General features: G+C 45.9%; 1 protein-coding gene across 7 annotated transcripts in view; it reads left to right on the forward strand.

The window, feature by feature from the left end:
- CEP112 (centrosomal protein 112) overlaps positions 1-23,143 on the forward strand; it is a 427,630-nt gene that overhangs the window by 364,707 nt on the left and 39,780 nt on the right. For 6 of the 7 annotated variants that reach the window (XM_043585075.1, XM_043585077.1, XM_043585076.1 and 3 more), the window contains one exon: positions 17,623-17,712. In XM_043585075.1, coding sequence (XP_043441010.1) covers positions 17,623-17,712 — 90 coding nt within the window. Of the gene's footprint in view, positions 1-17,622; positions 17,713-18,037; positions 18,297-23,143 lie in introns of all 7 variants that reach the window. The other variant, XR_006297953.1, reaches the window with a different exon arrangement.

A 23,143-nucleotide genomic window follows, 5' to 3' on the forward strand; every position in this document is an offset into this window, starting at 1 on the left:
CATAATTCTTTAGTAAAGGAAAGCCTTTGATGAAAAGTGAAGGTTGGGAAATATGTTTTGGCTAAGCTCTGCCAAGAACCAGCCTTGGTTTTTCACTTAAAAATATTGTTTTTAACTATTTGCGTCCCTACTTTAAGTGTGCCGGGTTCAGGCTAGCTCTTGTGCAGTTCGTGACATCATGGTTTACCTTGCACATCATTGTCTCTAGTCGAGGCTGCTTGGAAAGGTGTTGAAACGTTATTAATGTCTTTTCTTTGTATTTATCATGTACTACTGCTGGTGGTTGAGGCAAAACACATTCCTGACAGTAGTAACTGTTAAACTAGAGAGTTTTAATCCTTTTTGTTCTTGTAACTCACATGGGAAACCACAATCTTAAAAAAAAAAAATCCAGTTGGAAACGCCTGAAACTTCTGTGTGTGTGTGTGTGTGTGTGTGTGTGAGTGTGTGAGCTCTATGCCCAATGTGGGGATTAAACTCATGACCCCAAGATCAAGAGTCACATGCTTTACCAACTGAGCTAGCCAGGCACCCCTCTAAATTTTTATCTTAAAAAAGTAGCAGGGCTTCTGGGTGGCTCAGTCAGTTAAGTGTCCAACTCTTGATCTCGGCTCAGGTCATGATCTCACAGTTCATGAGTCTGCACTTAGGGCTCGGAGCCTTTTTGGGATTCTCTTTCTCCCTCTCTGTCTGCGCCTCCCCTGCTCATTCTCCCTCTCTCTCTTTCTGTCTCTCTCTCAAAATAAACCTTAAAAAAAAGCATAAATCATCCAATTAAAGGCCTCATAATTTCATCATGAATGTAATTTTTGCTATATATTTAGGAGCATTAATGTTTATGTTTATTATTGTACTTTCAGATTGGAATTTGTAAATAATTCTCATTTTCTCTACCCCCACTGTCATTAAGTTTCATTTCTTGGGAGAATGACCTTTTTAACAGTGGTCTTTAAAGTCCTTCAATGCCAAGAACAGCCTCTGCTCTCACGGGAAATATGGCTAGAAGAAGACACAGATGCCAGTCAAGTAAAACAATCAGAGAGATAAATTAAAGATATGATCCTGATGGGGCTACAGAAGTGAGGCATGTGCTGCTATAGGAGATCATCATAGCAGACCCGACTGGAGAGGTGTTTCTTCAAGAGGGATGTTTAGGCTGGGCACTAAAAGATGTGCGGAGAGAGATAACTAAGCATTAAGGGGCAAAATCATGCTCCGGATAGAAAGGAATACGCCAAGCCCTGTGGCAGGAGCGAGATGGCACTCTTAACAGACCGAAAGCCAGTGCAGCTGTAGCACAAGGGGTGGTGCGGGGTGGAGGCAGAAAGGGAGAGTGCCTGAGACTCGGTACAGACCTTTGGAATATTTTAAAGAGAAGAGGACGTGATCAGATCCTATACAGCAAATATTTACTGAGCCCCTTCTAATATGCCAAGCCCTATTCTAAAATTTTTCTTAATGTTTATTCATTTTTCAAAGACAGAGAGAGACAGAGCACAAGCAGGGGTGGGGCGGAGAGAGAGGGGGACACAGAATCCGAAGCAGGCTCCAGGCTCTGAGCCGCCAGCACAGAGCCCGACGAGGGGCTTGAACTCGCAAGCTGTGAGATCGTGACCTGAGCTGAAGTCAGACACTCAACCAACTGAGCCACCCCGGCGCCCCACCAAGCCCTATTCTAGATCCAGTCCCTGAAATTCAGTGGTAAACAGGATGCATTCCTGGCCTCCACAGGGTCTTCTAAGTAAAAGAGAAATAGAACACAAAGAGGAAAATTATCAAATGGTAATAAGTGTTCTGCAAAGACCTAGTGTGGGATTTTGGAGAGCATGACCAGGAGGCCAACTTAGGCCGCGTGGTCATGAAAGGCATCCCTAAGGAAGTGACGTATGATGTGCGACTAGCTACAGCAAGGAGTTGACCGTGTGGAGATCATGAGCAAATATTCATGAAAGAAGAGAAGAGCTAGTTCACATCTCAAAGGTGGTAATAAAGTTAGTATGTTCAAAGAATAAAAGGAAGGCAGCGCGTGGCTGGGCCGGGGAGGACAAGAGAGAGGTGGGGACAAGAGGCCCGAGGGACAGGGGACAGCTGGGTTGTGAGGGCCTTACTAGCCCCGGGGGGCGTTGGGATGTTATTCCAAGTGTAACACGAAGCCCCTGGAGAGTTTTGAGCAGGTGCGAGCCCTTTACACTTCAGGTGGGTGGAGCTGACTCTCAGGTGCATGGAGGTGAAGGGAGACCAGAGGGAGCCTTCAGGTGAAAGATGGCCACGGCTCAGACCAGGCTGGCGGAACCAGAGGTGGAGAGAACGGCGTGGGTTGTGCACGTCGTAAGGCAGGGTCAGCAGAACGTACTGATGAATCGCATGTGGCACGGGGGGCGAGGGGAAGAAAGGACTCTGTGGTAACTTCTAGGTAAGCCTTTTAAGTGATAACTGACTGCCCTGCAGAGAATAGACGGATAGGAGCCACAAGGAGTGAGTGGAGACCAGATAGGAGGCTCTGACAGCACAGTCCGAGGATGTCACCTGAGATGGCACAAAGTGGACCAAACCAAAAGGTACTGAAGAGGTTGAATCCACAGGGCTTAGTGAGGAAAACTAGGGCCCTGGGGCAGGGGAGTAAGCGGACTAAAAGCAGGTTGTCGAGGATACGTCCTGACTTTTTTGCCTTGGATAACTTGCTGGATCGTGTGGGTGATGCTGGGGCTGTTCAGAGACGTGGGGAGAAGTCGGTCGGGACTGTTCCTCTGGCAACGGTGAGTTGGAAAGGAGAGACCTGCGAGTTGTTCGTAGCCCCGATGAGAATGAGCAAGCGAAGGCAGACAGGTGATCCAACAGGAGGTTCAGGGGAGGGAAAATTCAGGCGTGTCCTCGAGCTTCCGGATTTGGATGACTGGGGCAACATGGGTTCCGTTAATCCAGACCTAAGTATAAAGGAGGATAAATAGGTTTAGACAGAGGGGTGGGATGGGTAGGAGGATAGGGGAAGAAGGTGGGAGAACTGATAATATGTCCAGTTTGTGCATGTTAAGCCTGGGACCTGCGTCATTAGCACCCAGGAAGTAATCATGTGTACTTGAGTTTAAGCAAGTACTTGGGGGTTTTTTGCACAAAAACCCATCTCCTTTTCACCAAATTAAGTGTAAAGTCAGCCTGGCATTCAAGGCCTCTGTGCTCTGATCTTGACTCTATTTTCAGGACTGCTTCCCCCTCACAGGGGCTGCTCCTTTGAGCTGCAGGTCCTTTGCTAAGTGTGCCCCCATTTTTTTTCTTATTTGTCTTTTGTAAATTGCAAAAAAAAAAAAAAAATTTGCAAATCCTATTTCCCAGGCAGACAGTTCTTCCCCTTCCCCCACCTGCCTGTCCAAATCACAACTATTATACAAGGTTTCCCCAAATGCCACTTTCTACCTGTGGACTTTCCTATCTCTTCGTGCTTTCTCCACCTGTATCATTTGTAAAAATGTTTGTTTGTTTAGGGAGAGAGAGAGAGACAGAGACAGAGACAGAGAGAGAATGAGCAGGGGAGGGGCAGAGAGGAAGAGAGAGAGAATCCCGAGCAGGCTCCACACTGTCAGCACAGAACCCAACGAGGGTCTCAAACCCACGAACTGTGAAATCATGACTTGAGCTGAAATCAGGAGTTGGACATTCAGCCACCTGAGCCACCCTGGTGCCCCACCCCCATGTCATTTTAGTGGGTGTGTGTTTGTGTGTGTGTGTGTGTGTGTGTGTGTGTGTGTTTATATATGTTTAAGTTTTATTGTGGAAATTTGCAAACATACCCAAAGTAGAGAGTATAGTACTATGAACCCCCATGTATCAATAGTTATCTAGATTTAGCCATATGCACTTTCTCTTTTCTCCCTATTTTCTTTGCTAAAATACTTTAAAGCAAATTCCAGACATCTTGTTGTTTAACCCTGGACATTCCAGAATGCCTCTCGGAAAACATGGACATTATCTCACACAACCACGGTGCCACCCTCGTGCCTAAGAAAATTAGCAATTATCTTTCTGTGTCATCAAATGCCTGCTGCATGACTAGATATCCCCAATTGAATATAAAATTTTGCAGTTCATTTGTCTGACTCAGGATCCAAACAAGATCCAAATATTACATTTGTGCATTATTTATCTTGTATCTTTTTCAGTCAAAAGCAGAGCCTTTCTTACTTTTTATTCCATGCTCTTGACTTCTTACAGAAACCAAGTCGGTTGTCCTGTAGAATGTCCCACATTCTGTATTTACCTACTTCCTTCTGTGTGGCGTCATTGAACTTCTTCCCCTGTCCTCCCTCTTTCTTTTTGTTTTCTCAGTTGGATGCTTAAGACACCCCTTGGGCTCCCCTGCTTTTTTGTCCATATTGCATACCTTCTGTGATAGTGTAGGCTCCTTAAAAGGTGAGACCACGTCTCCCCCAACTTTCTGCTTTTTTCAAATGAGGTCTAATACATTGCGTATGCTTTAAAAACGTTCAGTGGAATTATTTAGAAAGAGCTTTGATTCCTCTTGTAAAAATGTGAGCTGGAGGTATTCTCAACGGGAAGAAATTTATATTGGGATTACATTGCCAGAGAAATCTCAGTGACGTGGGTCACTATTTCCTAATTGGCATTGCAAAACTGGCCACCCAGCGTAAAGTGGCATGTTCTTATATGTGAAGATTCTTACAATTTGGACCATTATAAAACACTTACGTGAAATTTCCAAGTCCCCTCCATTGTCTCTGGGTCCACGTAGAAGTGATTTCAGAGATCACTTGTGTTGTGCATTCGGCATGAAAACCAGGTCACTAATCATTTTTCTGATCAGGAGAATTTAATTTTGCTCAGTAGTCCAGCAATCAAACTGAAAGGCCGACTATAAAAACACTATCACGTGTATCCTTTGTTGTTGATAACTAACTGCAATCCAAGCTTTAAGAACTAAGAGGGAGTAGAAGAAACTTCAAAAGGTTGCATGATAAATGTTTTTGACAATGTGTCAGCTGAACATTAAACAGGATCTTTGTAAATCCTCTCCTTCTAAGTGGTTTAAATGGAAAGTTTTAAACTTCTTCCTTTGTCAGTATTGGCTCCAGATATCACAGTATCTTAGGGTTTAAAAAAAAAGAAAGAAAGAAAGAGGAAGATACTTTATCTGGCATGTATATTTTCCGTCCCCTCTGTGAATGTGGGAGTGCTGGAAACAGGCTCACCTGAGGATCTCTGCCTCCACGTCTTGGGCATCCTCCTTTCATCGGCTTGGAACATGCCGCCGTTAAACTGGAACGATCGATGACCTTTCGTAACCTGATATGACCATGGACACACAATTATGGAAATGCAAACGAATAAGTGTAATAATAATGCTCTCCAGATGCCAGTTTTGGAGGAAATCTCCTTTCCAGACTGTCTCACAATGAGAACGCTGTGGGCCCTCACATGGACAAAATGGGGTCTAGAACTAGGTAGTAGGGAAGGAACGTGCCTGCGTGTGCTCGTGTGTGTTTGCTTGCACTATCGTGTTTCAGAGAGAAAACACACGTGTAAACCAAGGGCAGTTCCTTGGCACGTGTGTGAATTTCCTAGGCTGCCGCAGCAAAGCACCCAAGCTCAGGTGACTCGAAACAGCAGGAAGCGATTGTCTCTCAGTTCGGAAGACTAAAGGTCTGAAATCAAAGAGCCAGCAAGGCTATGCTCCTTCCGAAGGCTCTCGGGAAGAATCCTCCCTTGCCTTCTTTTACCTTCTGGTGCGTCCCAGCAGGCTTTGGTGCCCTTGGCTTGTAGCTGCACCGCTCTCCAGCTCCGGAGTGTCACATGGCCAACCTCTTCCCGTGTTTCTCTTCTCGTAAGAGCACCAGGCGTCCTGGATGAAGGGCCCACTCTAATCCAGCTTGACTTCTTTGCACCAAATTACATCTTCATGGCTCTCATTTCCAAATAAGGTCATGTTTTAAGGTTCTGAGGGGTAGGACTTCAGCATATCTTTTTGAGGGGATATAATTCAACCCAGAACATGGAGTAACACCCTTCTCTTTTGACACCACAGAAACTTCTTTTTCCTCCTGCTTTTTAACTTAAAGACTAAATATCTTAACACCAGACCCAGATCATTTTGAGTCACTGGAGGCTTTTGAAGGAAGGTAGCAGTTAGCATAGACAACAGCAGGTATTCTAGATAAGATGAGGAAAGGAACAGGGGCGCCTGGGTGGCTCAGTCAGTTAAGCCTCTGACTCTTGATTTCAGCTCAGGTCTTGATCTCGAGGTTTGTCAGTTTGAGTCCCAAGCTGGGCTTCATTGGACGTTGCAGAGCCTGCTTGGGATTCTCTCTCTCTCTCCCACTCTCTGTACCTCCCCCACTCTCTTTCTCTCTCTCTCTCTCTCTCTCTCAAAATAAATGAATAAACTAAAAAAAAAAAAAGTTGAAGGAAGGAGCAAAGGCCCACGGGGCAGTGCTGAGTGGGCCTCTTGGTAGCAGGAAGTGGAGGTCGAGAGGCAGAAGAGGCAGGTGCTCAGGCAGTGCAGTTTCCTCCTCCTGAGTCCAGCTGACGTGCGACTGTTTCCTACGACTTTCTAGCTGGAAAGCTTGGGCCACCTGTAGCAGTCTTAGCTGCCTCCCTCTAAAGTGAGGTTTCTCAGAGGGTTATTGTGAAAGGAATGGAGTATTTAGGACTCCTAGCACAGTGCCTGGTGTAGGAGCTAACGTGTTAGTTTGGAGTTCGGACGCTGAGCGCGATAAGCAAGATGATGGAGGGATGCGGAAGTAAGGTTAACATCGACAGGGTAGGAAATGGTCAGGCACTAACGTTTTGGAGATGGAGAGTGGCATAAAAAGATAGTCTTTGAGAAAATGTTGTCTCCTAGGGGCACGCAGGGGGTCACAACCAGGAAAAACATGGAATCGTCGTGTACAAAAATGGAGACCGAAAGAAGAGTCGCTTCTAAGAGAAATGGAAGGAACCTGGCAACTAATGGGGAGGAAGAACTGAAAGAGGGGACACCCACAGAGGGCTGACGCGTGGAAACCCTGGTGGCCAAAAGAGTGCTGTGTCACTGATCAGCAGGACGGCGGGAGGGAAGCCGGTTGAGGAAGAACATCTTGAGTTTGGTCTTAGATTTGATGCGTCTGAGGTGACGGGGAGGCCACCTATGTACGCACATAAGAAACAGTAGGAGAGGTCAACCCGGGGGACGCGTGAGATACGCGTGGGGGTGAGCCCCGGCACACTGCCCATGGGGCAGGGAACACTGGTGTCATGGTGTGCCCTCAAACTCTAACTCTGAACTCATCCTCTCACTGCCCCCAAACGCTTCCTTCACGATTTCTCTCCTGCACCATGCTCTGATGGCTGTCATTAGCCTTGGATTGCTGTTGAACGTATGTCGTACGGAAACTTCTTTTTTCCCTTCCTTTCTGTATATTGTAATTCTGTTCTCTTCCCCCTCACCTTAGTTAATGACAGCGCCCAGCCACCCCTGCTGGGGGCCTCGCAGCCATTTTTTGAAGTGCCTTCTCTGTCATACCTGGCACATTTCTTCTGTTTTAATAGAGGAGAAATTCATGGTTCATTGCAAGCAAATTGGGACGAGTGCTACAGGCTCAAGGGATCATGCGTGTGAAGGATCAGCCATTGTAGGAGAGTCGAAATTGAAATGAATGACTTATGGGTGCTCCCTCTTCCCTGGGCTTATGCCAAGGAGGGGTGGTCTGCGAGACTTTGACACTCCTCGCTCTGCCCCTCTCCTCCATGGTCCTGAGCATCCTAGCTGCGGTTCTTGAACCCGATCCTCGATTTCTACCACCTGCGATAGGAGCTTGCTCACGAGTTAGCCTGTCTGGAGTGGCAGAGGGGGCCGGATGTGCTGTGGATTTCCTGAGGACAAAAACGCGGGCTAGTTGAAGAGGAGATAGGGGTCAGCTCAGGAGGGTGGCTAGGGAAAGGCTGACGAGGTCCACCAGGAGACACCAGCTCCTTCAGATCATCCAAGTCTCAGGATAACATGATTTCTGTTCCTGGAATCTGTGTTAAGGCCAGGAAACAACTTTTGTAAAGTGTATTTTTAGGACTTATGCGAGAATTTTAAGACTGAAGACGGGTGAAAGAGACAGAAGAGAGAATAAGTGACACCTTATTCTCTTATTCTTTGGTGAAGACGCTACTCTTGTTTTTTTAATATGGGTTGCCATCCTTTTGTCTTTCATGTTGAATCAGTAGCCTCCTACGTACCATAGCCATGGCTCATGTCCAAGTGCAGTTTCTCGTGCGTGTGGTTTGTGGCAACAAGGACTAAAAACTTTCCACCTGAAAGGAATTTTGCCTGATGTGCAGGGTAACATGTGCATGGGGTTAACACCCCCCCAAAGATCTCCTTTCCTTCACACCAATATCACCAGAGGCTGAATTATGAGGGTTAAAAAAAGAAAAAAAAAAAGCGCTTGCTTGGAATGTGAAAAAAAAAATTAAAAACCTGAATGAAAGCCATAGAGAAAAAAAGTTCCGCTGTTGTGTTTTGAATACATTAGTGGCCCCTGCAGAGACTATGGTCCTGGGTTTCTTTAGATCTATAATATGAACCCGTTCCCCATTACTGCAGAATCACTACGAAAAACTTTTTTATGGTTTGTTATTCATCCTGGTACGTCTAGATGAAGAAATCACTTTGAGAGAAATCTTGACTGGCGTTCCAGTTGAAGACTTGTTACTTTTGTTAGTAGATTTCGCCTGTCAAAAAAAAAAAAAAAAATCAGACAGGAGCTATAGTGGCCTCTGTAAATAGCCAGTAAGAGCGCCCAGTAAAAATGTCACTCTGCCATTGTGTCATCCTCCTTCGCTCCAGATTCGTATCTCCCCCTCTGGGAGACACGGCTTCCTGCTGTATGGTCTTCCTGCTGTATGCCGGTGGTTTAAGATGTGCTTTTAAAAAAAAAAGTCTGCAAATCTGACCTTACAATAGTGAGATCTTATTGCTTGCGTTTAATTTTCCCTTAGCTTTCACTGAGCAATAGTAGAAAGAAAATCATCTGCAGCTTCTGGGTCAGTTGACACGCCCAAGAAAACGTACTCACGCGCAATATTGTCCCTCACACCATTTGTAAACGGAGTTGAAGTAAATGCTACGCGAGCCAACGTGGGCATTATTAAAAAGGCAGTTAAGGGGCACCTGGGTGGCGCAGTCGGTTAAGCGTCCGACTTCAGCCAGGTCACGATCTCGCAGTCCGTGAGTTCGAGCCCCGCGTCGGGCTCTGGGCTGATGGCTCGGAGCCTGGAGCCTGTTTCCGATTCTGTGTCTCCCTCTCTCTCTGCCCCTCCCCCGTTCATGCTCTGTCTCTCTCTGTCCCAAAAATAAATAAACGTTGAAAAAAAATTAAAAAAAAAAAAAAAGGCAGTTAAGGTTTAAATGAGAGTCATCCCTATTTCCCCTTCATAAGTAGTGTCCCCTCCCCGTAATCACAGTTCAGGTGTCATTTCCGTTCGAGGGGTAAGCCAATCAGTGGATGATGGTTGACACCAATATTTTATAATCCTAATAGATGTTTTATGGCACAAACTTTGAAAGCACCTGACATGTTTTAAATGGAAGAGAGACCCATTTCCATTGAAAAATAAACCTGGAATTTCACTGTATGTAAATCGTATCTTAATAAAAATGCAAAGAAGCCTGCCCTTTCCAGTTATCTTCTCCTGAGGTCAAAATATGAACATCACTCCTTGCTTCCTTAACTTTCCGTTCAGAATACACATGGGGAAATCCTTCCATGTCTCTCCTGCCCACGGAATGCCGAATGAGCCACGTGTCTTCTCTGAAGTAAGAGAGTAAATTCAAGCCTCATGAAAGGAACGTTAGGGTGACTTCATGTTTTTTAAGTAGGAAAGGCTTGAAGTTTTTCTAACTTTTTGTTATGGAAACTTTCCAACATACACACAAGTAGGGCGAATAGTATGCAGAACCCCCACCTACCCGTCACCCAGCTTCACCCGTTTTCAACGGGTTGACTTCTTTCGAGCAGCATCTTTAGCACAAATACTCTGCTTCTTTGTTCTTGTTGAAACTCCTCAGCGGGGCAGAGCTTGGGGCTAACAAGTTCCTTTCTGCATCTCACCCAGGAGAGGCTCATCCTCTTTCTCATTTCATGGCCACAGACTTAACCCAAAGTCCTCAAAATCAACGACTTTGAGGATCCCAATTTTGTATTCATACAGGGCAAAACTTAATCCGTGATTGTTTGGTTTACATATGCTTTAATCCAGTTTCTTTAAATAAAAGAATGCTACTCAAGATTCCCACTTCCCAGAGAACATGTGGAACATGGTCTATGGGACAGAACCAGGGAAAGGGTCCCTGGAGGAGCCTTGCCCCTCACTGTATGGCAGGCTCAGAAAAATGTGCCCGTAGGCCTCGTGGTGATTTGTGAACAGGCCAGACGTAAGCATTTGGCCAAGACTTGGCAACACAGAATGAGGCAGAATATAAGCATAAAATGCATTAAATTTCAAGTCTGCGAGGACTGGTTTGAAAACTCTTAAAAATCAGGAAGGCATAGTCCTGTAGCATGTGTAACAAAAAGGTAAGAGTCCACTCTGCTGACAGTGTTTTCAGAAGTGACTCAGGAGAAGGGCAGCCTTTTCCTGTTGATTCTGTTTTGAGTGGAAAGTAGTTTTCCAAATTTCTCACAACTGAGGTTTTGGTAAAGATGGGGAAGTAGAGAGTTTGAGATTGTATTCTCTAGAGAGAGAGCACAAATATTCTGGGTGATGAGCTGAGGACAAGTATGCTTGCCCGGATGGCCTACTGAAAAAGGATCATAAAGTCATAGCTCTCGTAGGCCAGAATGGACACCTACCACCGCCCCCACCTGTGGAGCTGGCTGAGAGGTGAGCCAAAGGCCAGGTCAGATATCTGGAAAGACTTCTGGTCATTCATAAGACTCTGCCATATGCCTTGTATGCTGGGAACATTCTGATTATCTATCTATGTATCTGTGTATCTACCTATCTATCTATCTATCTATCTATCAATCATCTATCCAGTCTCTACACCAGTGTGGGCTCAAAGTCATGACCCCAAGATCAAGAGTCACATGCTCTACTGGCTGAGCCCACCAGGCACCCCAATATCTTTTTATCACGATAGCGCAGTGTTTCTCCCTGCCAATGAATTTTTCCTTCATTAAATAACTTTTTAACCACTTTATAATGGAAACGAACCCTTTTGTTTCATCATTTCATGTTTGTTTAATTGCTTTAGAACTGCAAGAGAAACTGGGTTTTAATAAGACTACACATAATTCCTTAATGCATGGTTTTACAAGTTGAGTGGTTTGCTTTGAATCGTGTTTATAATTTTTATGAAAATAGCATTGACTCCATACTCTTTACTCTCCCCCCAAACCAACAGAAAAGCTCTAGGACTAACACAGGTGCCATTCAGCAGGCCCATTAGCTCCCAGCGCGTCTCCTCACCCTGCGAAGTCCACTGACGTGTGTAATCTTTCAGACTTTAATTTGCTCTAATTATTTTCATATTTTAAACAAACAACTCAGATTACTTTATAACGTGCTCCCTTTTAAAGAGTGCGGCACACTCTCGTTGTTCTTGCAAAGCTTATTATGCCATTTACATTTTTCTTCTGCAAAGTGTCATTCTTTGTTCCCAGCGGCCACAAAGCACCCCGAAAGTCGGCAAGCGTAACTTCCTACGGCAAGCTGCCTTACATGGCATTTCAAGGCAGGTTTAGTTGGGAGAAAAGAACTGCCTTTTCAGTAGTGATGTAAGTGAACACAGCAGAGCTGAGAGATGAGGAATAATTTTGCAGAATAAACTGTTTAACTGTTCGAGTTGGAGTTTTTTGCTTCAAATTTGTGACCCCATGTTGGACATTCTGTTCTTTCATTATCATGGGCTTTTTTTCAGAAATAAACTCCAAGTTGTGATTTTGTGTGTGTGTGTATGTCAGATCTGAAGGCTTTTGAGTAAAGAAGCCACAACTTGTAAGAATGTTCTTGCTCGTTCTTAGTGAGTAATTGTGGCCACTCTTGCACAGTCCTTGTGTCAGGTTCTGAGGTTGGAACTCTAATGGCCTAATAATTTTTTAGAATATGAGACCGGGAACGGCTGCCAATGTAAACGGCTGTTTTCCTTTCATCTAGTACATTTAACTTTTTTGGAAAGTGGTATATTATTCGGTTACTTTTCAATTTCTGAAACTGATTTTTTAGCAGATAATAAAAGTAATTTCTGGACATAACCGCTTTCTCCGATTAACCTGAAAAAGATCACGTCTTACATCTTTAAACTGTGAGCACGTTTGAAAAGGGGTCCCGTGGGGTGCCTGGATGGCGCAGTCGGTTAAGCGTCCGACTTCAGCCAGGTCACGATCTCGCGGTCCGGGAGTTCGAGCCCCGCGTCGGGCTCTGGGCTGATGGCTCGGAGCCTGGAGCCTGCTTCCGATTCTGTGTCTCCCTCTCTCTCTGCCCCTCCCCCGTTCATGCTCTGTCTCTCTCTGTCCCAAAAATAAATTAAAAAACGTTGAAAAAAAAATTTAAAAGAAAAGGGGTCCCGTTTTGAAAAGCAAATGTAATTTCGCTTCTATTTTGATAACATTGATAAAATACAGCAGACTTGGACTTCGTGCCGCGTGAAGTGTGGAGAACGCACCAGAGCTAATTCTGTTACCTGTCCGGTTAGAAATGCTTTCAGCCACACACCTGGGATACTGGCTTCTCGGCTGCCTCCTGACCCCCGAGTTCTTACCGGCCCCCCTGCCCCCTCTCCCTCTGCCTGCTCTGACGTGTGGCTGGCACCCAGTAGTCAGGTTTGCAAAAGCTGCTTCTACTTTCTTCCCCAAGGAAGTGTGCCGTCTGCACCTGGTCTGAGACCCCTCTCCCCTGCTCAGAACCCCCTCCCAGCGTGACCGGTCCCCTCAGAAGTCCCGCCAGCGCCTTAAACTCAACTTGCAGAAAACCATCCTGCCCCTACCGCCCCGCCTTGCTTCTTGTCCCTTCGGTAGCTCGTGGCGTCGTGTCGTGTGGCCGTTCAGTGTCAAGGCCTTGCGGTATCTCGGAGCCCCCCCTTCCCTGGACGCCCCATTCGTGACTCTACCACCCCACCCCCATCCCTGTGCCCGCTGCCCTCTTTCAAGCCCTCGCGTGCCTGGCCGGCGCTTTTGCAACGGCCTCCTTACCTGACCCCCAGCTTCACCCTGCAGAATGAGTTCCTCACAGCTCAAGGGCAAAGACATTGGGACACGAGCAGCACCAAATGTGGCCATGGAGCGAGCGAGAAAATTGGCTCCTGGCTTTGGCGTTTGGGAGGGAACCGGGGACTGTGACGGACACGGACGGAGGAGCATGGTGGGGGCAGCTGGCAGGTGTGATGCGGCCTCGAGAGGGCGGAGAGGAGATGGGGGGGGGGGGGGGAGACACTGCACGTGGCCATGCCCAGGGTCCGCTGGTGGAGGAGGAGGGAGCCGACGCAGGAGGCGGGGAGCAATTTTTTGTGTAAGACAAGAGAGGTGTACATCTCCTTTATTTATTTGTTTTTTTGTTCTGTGAAATAAAAAGAAAAACTAAAGGAAAAAATCAAGGGCGTGTTGTATTCTTGAATGTGGCAGACACCAGACAATGTATTATCACAAAGAACGGTAATATCATATATGTACATATATGACACGTGTCTAGATATAGGTATTTGGAAGGTATAGTTGTATATCCTGTATTTCCAGAAACATAATAACCTTTAGTTTAATGTGCTGTATTAAGGACATTTGGAAGCCCTGATGATTGAAGTACATCTCCTCGGGGAGTGTAGTTCAAATATTTATTAGCTCCTTCCTCAAACATGAATCCGGTGTCAGGCGTGTGCCAGGCGTCGAGCTGGCTTGGCATTAGGCCTCCGGACCCGAAGAGGAGAGAGCCCTGAGCGTCCGTCGCTCTGTCTCGCACAGACCCAGGCCCTGATTCCCTTAAACGCTGGATGGATAAAAGCCCAGAGGCCTCCGTACTTTGCTCTCAGGATGGATTCCATCAAGCGGAGCAGGTGGGACAGCATCCAGGCAAAGGAAAAGGAAAGCAGGTACAGAGGGAGAAAGAGGCAGCGCCCGTAGCCAAATGTATAGGACTGGAAATGAGTCCGTGTTTTAACATGCCAGTCCGGTTTCCTTCGTACTGGCCACAGAGACCCGAGCGGGCCGTTTAACCTCACGGAGCCTCAATTCTGCGTTCTCTGAGGAACGTGAAGGAATACCTGCTGTCCGGGATTGCAGTGAGGGCTAAAAATAAAACCCACGGAGTCAGTGATAGCCCCTGTTGTTATTGACACTGAGGCGTCATGGGGCTCAGCCTGGCCAGAGCCAGAAGACCCAGATCCCCGAGTGCCATGCTCAGGAGCGTGAGCTGTTTCTCGGGGATGCTGGAGTATTGTGGAAGCATTTCAGCGGGGGGACTGACATAATTAGATTTCGGCTTAAGAAGATCACTCTGACAGCAGGGTGAGGGTGAATGGGAGAGCAGGAGACACTGGGAACAGAACAACGTGCCAGCATTCTTCCTAATACAGTAATCATTACTCTCCCCAGTTATGCCAGAGGCGAAGCTGACGAGATCCTATTTATTGGTAGCTACCAAAGGAAAAAGAAATGCCACTTGATCAACCAACTTAGGAACAATTGCATTCAGAGACCACAGTCACAGAATTATAAACAAGAATCGTTTCAAGCTCATTGGCAGACGTGGCTGAATTGTGAATTTAATAGTCAAGTATAACATCAAAGAGCCCCCAAAGCTTTTCGCCTCACCCTCCAATCATTCTACTTTTTAAGCTAGAGGTTCTTAGCCTGGGGTTCATCCGTGGATGGGCTTCAGGCAGTATGCGGACTTCCTGAAATCAGAGGCAAAATCATAAGTGTACTTTTGCCATGTTGCGGAGTGAGCACATAACATGCTTCGGCTGCTGGTTGGCTGCGTCTAGAACCCCAGAAAAGGTGAAGAACCGCTGCGTATATCGGTATATAGAAAAGACTGGCATTGCACTGAAGGAATTCTTTATTTTTATTTTTGTTAATGTTTATCTATTTTTGAGAGAGAGAGACAGAGCATGAGCAGGGGAGAGGCAGAAAGAGACAGCGACACAGAATCTGAAGCAGGCTCCAGGCTCCGAGCTGTCGGCGCAGAGCCCGACGCGGGGCTCGAGCTCACAGACCGCGAGATCATGACCTGAGCTGAAGTCTGACGCTTAACCGACTGGGCCAGCCAGGCACCCCGCGTTGGAAGAATTCTTAATGGACACCGACTTAGACATTCTCCCTGGACTTCAGACTCTTACATCAAGCTGCAACCCGGCGTCTTTGCTTGGATGTGTAGTGGGCGTTCCTGACTTAACGTATCCTAGGTTCCCCCATCCCTCCCTTAGCTTCCCCAACTGCATTCTTCTATCTGCTCCACCCAGAATCCTGGGGGGCTTTTTATTTTCAGGCTATGCATCCACCCCTTGGGGCCGTCACTCTGTCTTCAAATATATCAGGGATCCGACGCGTCCCTCACCCCCAGCTGCTACCAGCCACCACCCTGGTCCAGTTCCGCATCACCCTTCCCCAGTACGTTTCAGTGGCCTCTCCCCGGCCTCCCTGCTCCTGCCCCCATCCTTCTTCCAACTATTCTTCGCAGCAGCCAAAGCAGCACTTGCCCGCAGCCCTGCGATAGCTTTTCTTCTACCTCTGAAGAAAATCTGCAGTTCTTCGCTGCCCCCTGAGGCTCTGTGTGACCTGATGCCACTGGGCACCTGTGACGTCCCTGACGTTGTGGCTCCCCCTGTGCTCACTCTCCACACTGGCTCTTGGAGTTCCCTCAAACATGCCACACCCAGGGCCTTTGCACATACAGTATCCCCGGCGTGGCCGTATTTTCCTGCAGATAGTCATATGACTTGCTCCCCTCCTTCAGGTCTTTGCTCACGTTCTCTTGGGCCATCTGCAACATCTTCGGGGTCAGTCATCTTCTCAGTTAAGCATTTGACTCTTGATGTCGGCTCAGGTCATGATCTCGCGGTTGGTGGGATTGAGCCCCACGTTGGGCTGTGCGCTGATGGTGCGGAACCTGCTTGGGATTCTCTCTCTCCCTCTCTCTGACCCTCCCCTGCTCTCTCCCACTCGCTCTCTCTCCAAATAAATAAATATCTTTCAAAATCGCAACATCTTTCCCAGCCCCACTCCAGAATACCCTCCTACCCCTGCTTTGTTTCTCTTCTGCACTTATCACTGATATATTATACGTATTGTATCCTTATTGTCTTACCCCCCAACATAATATAAGCTTCATGGGAGGGATTTTTTTTTTTTTTTGGTCTGTTTTCTTTTACTGTTCTATTGAGAATACCTATCACAGTTCTTGACATATAACAGAAGGTCAGTTGTCTTCACTGAATGAATTTTATTTTAAGGCCTTTTTTGGCATCTTCGCAATTACTAGGCCATGTGTTTTGCTCACCGTAACTTTTATATATTATCTCCATAATTATGGCATATTGTTTGAATGTGTTCTGTTTCTTCTCTAATTCACCTCTTTACTTAAAATAGTCATTGATGCAATGACGATTACTCATCTTATGGTTTCTAAATTCCCCATGTTAACCTGAATTCTGTTTCCATCAGCCACTTGGCAACTGAAAGGGTTCCTCTCTGAACACTTCTGACAGGTTCCGCGAATTCCACACCATCCTTAATGACTTAAAAAAAGAAATTCCTTGGGGCACATGGGTGGCTCCGACGGCTAAGTGTCCGACTTCGGCTCGGGTCATGATCTCACAGTTCGTGAGTTCCAGCCCCATGTCGGGCTCTGTGCTGACAGCCCAGAGCCTGGAGCCTGCTTCGGATTCTGTCTCCCTCTCTCTCTCTGACCCTCTCCTATCACACTGTGTCTCTCTATCTCAAAAATAAGTAAAAAATTAACCGTTAAAAAAAAAAAAAAAGAAATTCCTTGGAGGTTACCATTAGTATCATTTGGAAGACCATCACGTTGGTCCAACATTACTGTTCCTAGCTGTCACCATACTTTTCAGAGCTCAGCGTTCCTTGAAGGTGTACTGATAGAGCCACTTTAATTAGCAATAGCTTTAAGCTTTATTGCACGCTTTGGTTCTATGCTGGGAATGTAAGAGCCATTTTTATTAAATGAATTGGCACCTGCTAATGTGTCTGTTTTGTTTTCTTTTTTTAATGTTCATTTATTTTTGACAGAGAGAGAGAGAGACAGAGCACGAGTGGGGGAGGGGCAGAGAGAGAGGGAGACAGAGAATCTGAAGCAGGCTCCAGGCTCCGAGCTGTCAGCGCAGAGCCCGACGCGGGGCTCGAACTCACGGACCGCGAGATCATGACCTGAGCCGAAGTCGCACGCTCAACCGACTGAGCCACCCAGGCGTCCCTAACGTGTCTGTTTTATGTTTGGAGTTTGTTATACCAGTGATGCCTAAAGCAAAAACTACCCGGGCGTGACATTAAAAGTCTGGTTTTGTTTGCCCCGAACTCTGTGGAACAACAGTAACGGACTAGAGCCGAGACCTTTTTGATGCCAATTCGGGTGGTAGAGCTCCTTTTCCAGGATGCTCATTTTTGATGTTGATGTGTTTATCTTACGTTGTTTCAGGCGTTGCAAGACGAACTGGAAAACCGCTCTAACCAAGTGCGCTGTGCGGAGAAAAAGCTACAACACAAGGAACTGGAGTCACAGGAACAGGTACTCTCCTACTTCTGCTTGGCCGGTTGGCTCCCTAACTTTCTCCGGGTCTGGGAGCTCATCTACTTCCTGTGTCCGCTGGGATGCTTTGGCTGCAGGTAACCGAGTGCCCCACCCCTGGTTGGCATAAACAGCCTAGGGACTGTTTACCTTGCGAGACCGGAAGTCTGCGGGGAGGGCCGGGCTCTGCTTCTCTGCCATTCTCATGGCTCTACCTCCTATGGTGGCTTCGTCCCCAAAGCAATCCAAGATGGCTACAGCGGCTGCCGTCCTCCCACGTAGACCTAGCGACGTCCAGAGGCAGAAAGGGACTGTCTGTTTCCAGGGAGGCCTTCTGAAGAGGAAGACGACCTTTCCCAGAAGCAGCCCCCGACACACATACCTCCCTTCACGTCTCATTGGCCAGAACCAGTCACGTGCTCGGTCTGGCCTGTCCAATCCCTGGCAAGAGAACTGAGGGACCCCAAACTGGCCTAGACCCATCAGGATCCATCTGCCGGCCAGGGCCTAGGAGAGGAAGGATAACCTGGACCGGGAAGGGGGGAGTGTGCAGCTGACCGTGTCTGCCATGTCATCATACTGATGTAAGTGGACATTATCGCACTCTCACAAATCAGGTTTCCTTCTGAACTTGACTTTTCTCCCTCTTTCCATTATGTTAATGAAATAAATCGAATATAACCACAATATTCTGGCTATGACAATAGCTAATGACCTATTCTGTTTTCAAATGACAGGATTATTTTCATCCAATTCTTCTGGTTGTAGTGAATTTGTCTTTGTGGCAATTTTGACGGTTTAAACTAGAAAGTCAACAACATATCGTGGCGCCTGGGTGGCTCAGTCGGTTAAGCGTCCGACTCTTGATTTTGGCTCAGGTCATGATCTCACGGGTCGTGAGAAGGAGCCCCACGTTGGGCTCTGTGCTGACAGTGCGGAGCCTGCTTGGGATTCTCTATCTCTGCCACTACCACCCCCCTACCCCCGCACAAAAATAAATAAACACTTTTAAAAAGTCAATAATGTATCGATAGAGGTCACAAGTCTTAATGAAACCTTTGATAAATGCGTTGTCCTCAGCCATCAGGTATAGGATTGCTAACATTCTTCTAAGTGCCACCAGCCATTATGCACAGAAACTGCTGTAGGTATTGACAGATCTTGTCACTTTGATTGTCTCGTAGAAACATTAGGTGTAGAGAATTGAACTTTTTTCATCTTTGCAGATGTTTACAAACAGGATCGAAGATAGTGGTTTACCCAAAATGGCAAATGTAAGCATCTAATAGATGCTGAATATGAATAACTTGGTGAACTGACTTGACCTCCTGTAACTCCTTCCAACTCTCTAGTATATGTCCTGTGTAACATACATACCGCGTATATATGCGTATATCATGTATTATACAAGGTGCGTAAATATATATGGATACACGTGGATATATATGATTTGCAGAAAGTCTATTCTGTCAATAACAGGCTATAACACAGGGCAATTCTAGGGTGAAAAATTTAATAGTAACTACACGTTATCAGAGGCCTGTAAGATGACAGACACCGTCCCAGAAACATTACACATATTAGTTCATTTGGCATAATAGCCATATCAGACCAGTATTTTCATCCCCGTTTCACAGACGGCACACTAAAACCCCGAGAGGGTGAGCAACTCGTCCAAGCTCATCCAGCTAGTGAGCAGTCGAGGTGGGTTCAAACCCAGATTTATCAGAATTCCGAACCTTGCTCCTTTTTAGTTACTAAAAAGGCTGCACAGCAGTCACATACGGCTCCAGACACCTGGCACAGTAGCCAGTGCCCTTGACCCTCCGTGGGCAGAGAACAGACTTGGCACAGACGAAAAGGCCTCCTCAGATGGCGCTTGTGCAGTGGAGTGTTCCGGGTGGGGCCGGTGTGGGTCTACTTGTCACTGAAGAGCAGCTGAGCTCACCCTCCGTCCAGGACACTCGTCACTAGAAGCCCGGCTGCTTAAAAGGCGGAAATGGTGCTCCCTCCTGGGCTTCTCCGACTTGCGATAAAATATGACTTAAGGTAAAACTTTGTTGACATCACTGTAACTCATGGCAAAACTTCACACGGAAAATTCCATAATATATCGAGAGTGGGGAAATTAAGAAATCCCCGATGAACAATAGGGAAGGATTCAGGAACCATTTTCAGTCTTTTTTTATTGACTCCTTTTTGATCATCAAAGTTGCTTTCATCTTTGCAGTGACAATAGCTTTTTAGACTATTTCTTGCACTAACTCCTGATACCTTCTGTGAGGGCTACAGTTTACCAAAGAAATGTCAGGAAATACCCATGGGGAAAACTGAATATTTCATAATCTCTGCAGCCATAAAAAAGTTGAGTTCTTTCCACAAGATCCTAGGGTGTAGCTGGAATTAAATGCCAACTGTTTCAACGAAACCGGAGAGCAAATAATGACGAATTAAGTTCTGTTCATCTGGATTTCACTTAATGTAACTTTTGTTTTATCCAGATTTGACCTTTGTCCCCTTTCGGTCTGTAACACTAATGGGAGTTGTCGAAAATAATTAGAAGTATTGCCGTGGACGTCTTGTAGGGTTTGCTCCTGTATGAGCTGACTGAGGATATTTCGGATGTCGAAATTGTTGTGTATGATTTTCCTTTATGCATCTGTCAGAACAACTGTAGTAACAGTAGCCAGCCTGACATCAGCCTATCAAATAATCAAAACAGCTTCTTGGAACTTTTCTTCTCTTTCTTTTCAACCAAATATTATTATCCCGATACTAGTTGCTCAAAGAATCAAAATTGAAACTGGCAGAATTACAAAGGACAATTTCCTGGGCTTCCTTTTTTAACTTGCTTTGCTTAAAAAAAGTTTAAACTGTTTCTGCTTTTCATTTAAGAAAAATTCCTGTGTTTTGAGTCTAGAAAAACAAAAACTGAATGAGGCATTTTAAAAGTTATGTTTTTAATTAAAAACAAAAAGCTGCTTCGCATCAGGTCTTGCTGGGTGGTACGATTTTGCTGCCCCGCACTGCCCCCCTCCGCAACTTGCCTGGGTGCTATCGCCTCTCTCCTCACCCTGGGCAGGCCGGTCGGCGGAGTGACCAAACGAGGCTTGCTCATCCGTAGTTCTGGGGGGGTTCATTTGCTCCTGGTGCACATTCAGTGTAACTCACATAAAATTAGAAAATAGTAATTTTCTAAGTCAGCCGTGTAGAAGCATTCTTCCTATAATCCATAAATAACAAGGCAATTTAAAAAGCATCATCATTTTTATCCATGCCAGGAGTTAATCATTTCTCATTCTAGATTAGATCCGAGCAAGAGTCCCATAATGGCAACAAGGAAGGGGGATCAGAGCTCTGAGCGAACTTCCTCATGGTTTAAGGAAACTGAGTCGTCAAGAAGAGTGACTTCCCTGACATGTTAGTGACGGCCCCAGGGTAGGACTGCTCCCACCTGTGTGTTAGACGGGCTGCTCACTCCTGGGATATTATTATCCATTATATTGAGCACGATGTAAAATGAATAAGTGCCACGTATCACTTAGGTTCAGGTATGTGTAAAACCAAATCTCATTTTTGGAAGCAAATGATATTTCACTATTTGCAGTGAGACTAATTTGCTAGCCTGAGCCAAGATTGTTCAGTCTGAGAAGTTACAGAAAAGAAAGGGAAGAAAAGAAATAGTCTAACATTTTACTTAGCATATTTGACACCGTACAAAGTATACATTTATCACAAAGGCACTAAACAATGTCAGATGATAACATACATGGGACAAGACGCCTCCTTTCAACCTAGTAGCTTACGTTTTGAAAGTCTGAGTAGCTTAGATTACATTGGTCACTGAGTTTCTCAGAAGCTTATCTTAAATAAATTAGTGAGGGAAAAAACAATACCTTCGAGATCTAATAAATAAAATACGATGCTGTGCATGTCGCTTGCAGGGTCATACTTTTTTTTTTTTTGGCACATTTCTTTCTTTTGACAGAATGTATTGTGCTGGATAGTGATAGGTACTAAGGAGAAACAAAGATGAGTAAGTTATGGTTCTTGTCTTCAAGGAGTTTATAGTCGTGTAGAGCAGAGGACATATGTGGAAAATGGACTCCAGACATGGAATTTAAAGGAGGTTCTTTTTCTTCTAAATGGCACAGAGGCTCAGAATCACAAGATGTAAAAAGAACACGCACTGGTACTGCTGTCCATAAGGAAGGGGGGGAGATCTTTAGCTGGTAAAAAGTTAGGGTCCACCTCCCCGGCCGGGCTCACAGCTTACAGGCGGGCAGTGGTTTCGGGATCCTGTGGCCTTCAAGGGAACCAGGTCCTTGCTGAGAGGTCAGGGAAGAAGCAGTGTCTCTGCCCCCTTCTCATGGAGCCCCTGGGCCCCTACCTCATCTTGTTGCCTGGGACTGCCCCTAGAGAGCCCCCCCTGGTTTTATGGCTAGCGTTTTGGGGCAGCCAACTGGTTTAGCTCTTAGTCTTGTCTGGTGTGTCACAAGTAACCCATAAGTGGTCTTAAAACATGTAGGGAAGGCGGGGGCACCCGGGTGGCTCAGTCAGTTAAGCATCCAACTTCGACTCGGGTCATGATCATGCTTGAAGCCCCATCAGGCTCTGTGCTGACAGCTGAGAACCTGGAGCCTTTTTCAGATTCTGCGTCTCCCTCTCTTTCTGCCCCTCCTCCGCTCGCACTCTGTGTCTCTCCGTCTCAACCTACTGAATGGGAAAAGGTATGCAAATGGTCTGTCCTCTAATGGCTAACATCCAAAGTATAGAAAGAATTTACACAACTCAACACCAAAACCCCCCAAGCAATCTGATTAAAAACTGGGCAGAGGACCTGAATAGACATTTTTCCAAAGAAGACACACAGAGGGCCCTCAGACACATGAGAAGATGTTCAACATCACTCATCACCGAGGAAATGCAAATCAAAACCACAACGAGATATCACCTTATACCTCCAAGAATGGCTGAAATCAAAAAGACAAGAAATAACAAGTGTTGGCAAGGTTGTGGAAAAAAAGGAATTCTCATGCTGGTGGGAATCTAAGTTGGTACAACCACTGTGGAAGACAGTGTGGAGGTTCCTCAAAAAATTAAAAAATGAAACACCATATGATGCAATAATTCCACTACTGGGTATTTACCCAAAGAAAACAAAAACACTGATTCAAAAAGATATATGCTTCTGTTTTTATTGCAGTATTATTTACAATACCCAAGATACGGAAGCAACCTCAGTGTCCATCAATGGAAGAATGGATAAGGAAAATGTGGCATACATATGTATGAGAGAGAGAGGGGAGAGAGAGAGAGTGAGGGTGTGCGTCAGGGAGAGGAAATAATAAATTCTCTCTCTATACATGTATACACATGGTGGAATATTACACAGCCCTAAAAAGAAATGAGATCATGCATTTGCAACAAT

The sequence above is a fragment of the Prionailurus bengalensis genome, chromosome E1, assembly GCF_016509475.1.
Source record: "Prionailurus bengalensis isolate Pbe53 chromosome E1, Fcat_Pben_1.1_paternal_pri, whole genome shotgun sequence".
Taxonomy (NCBI): Eukaryota; Metazoa; Chordata; class Mammalia; order Carnivora; family Felidae; genus Prionailurus; species Prionailurus bengalensis.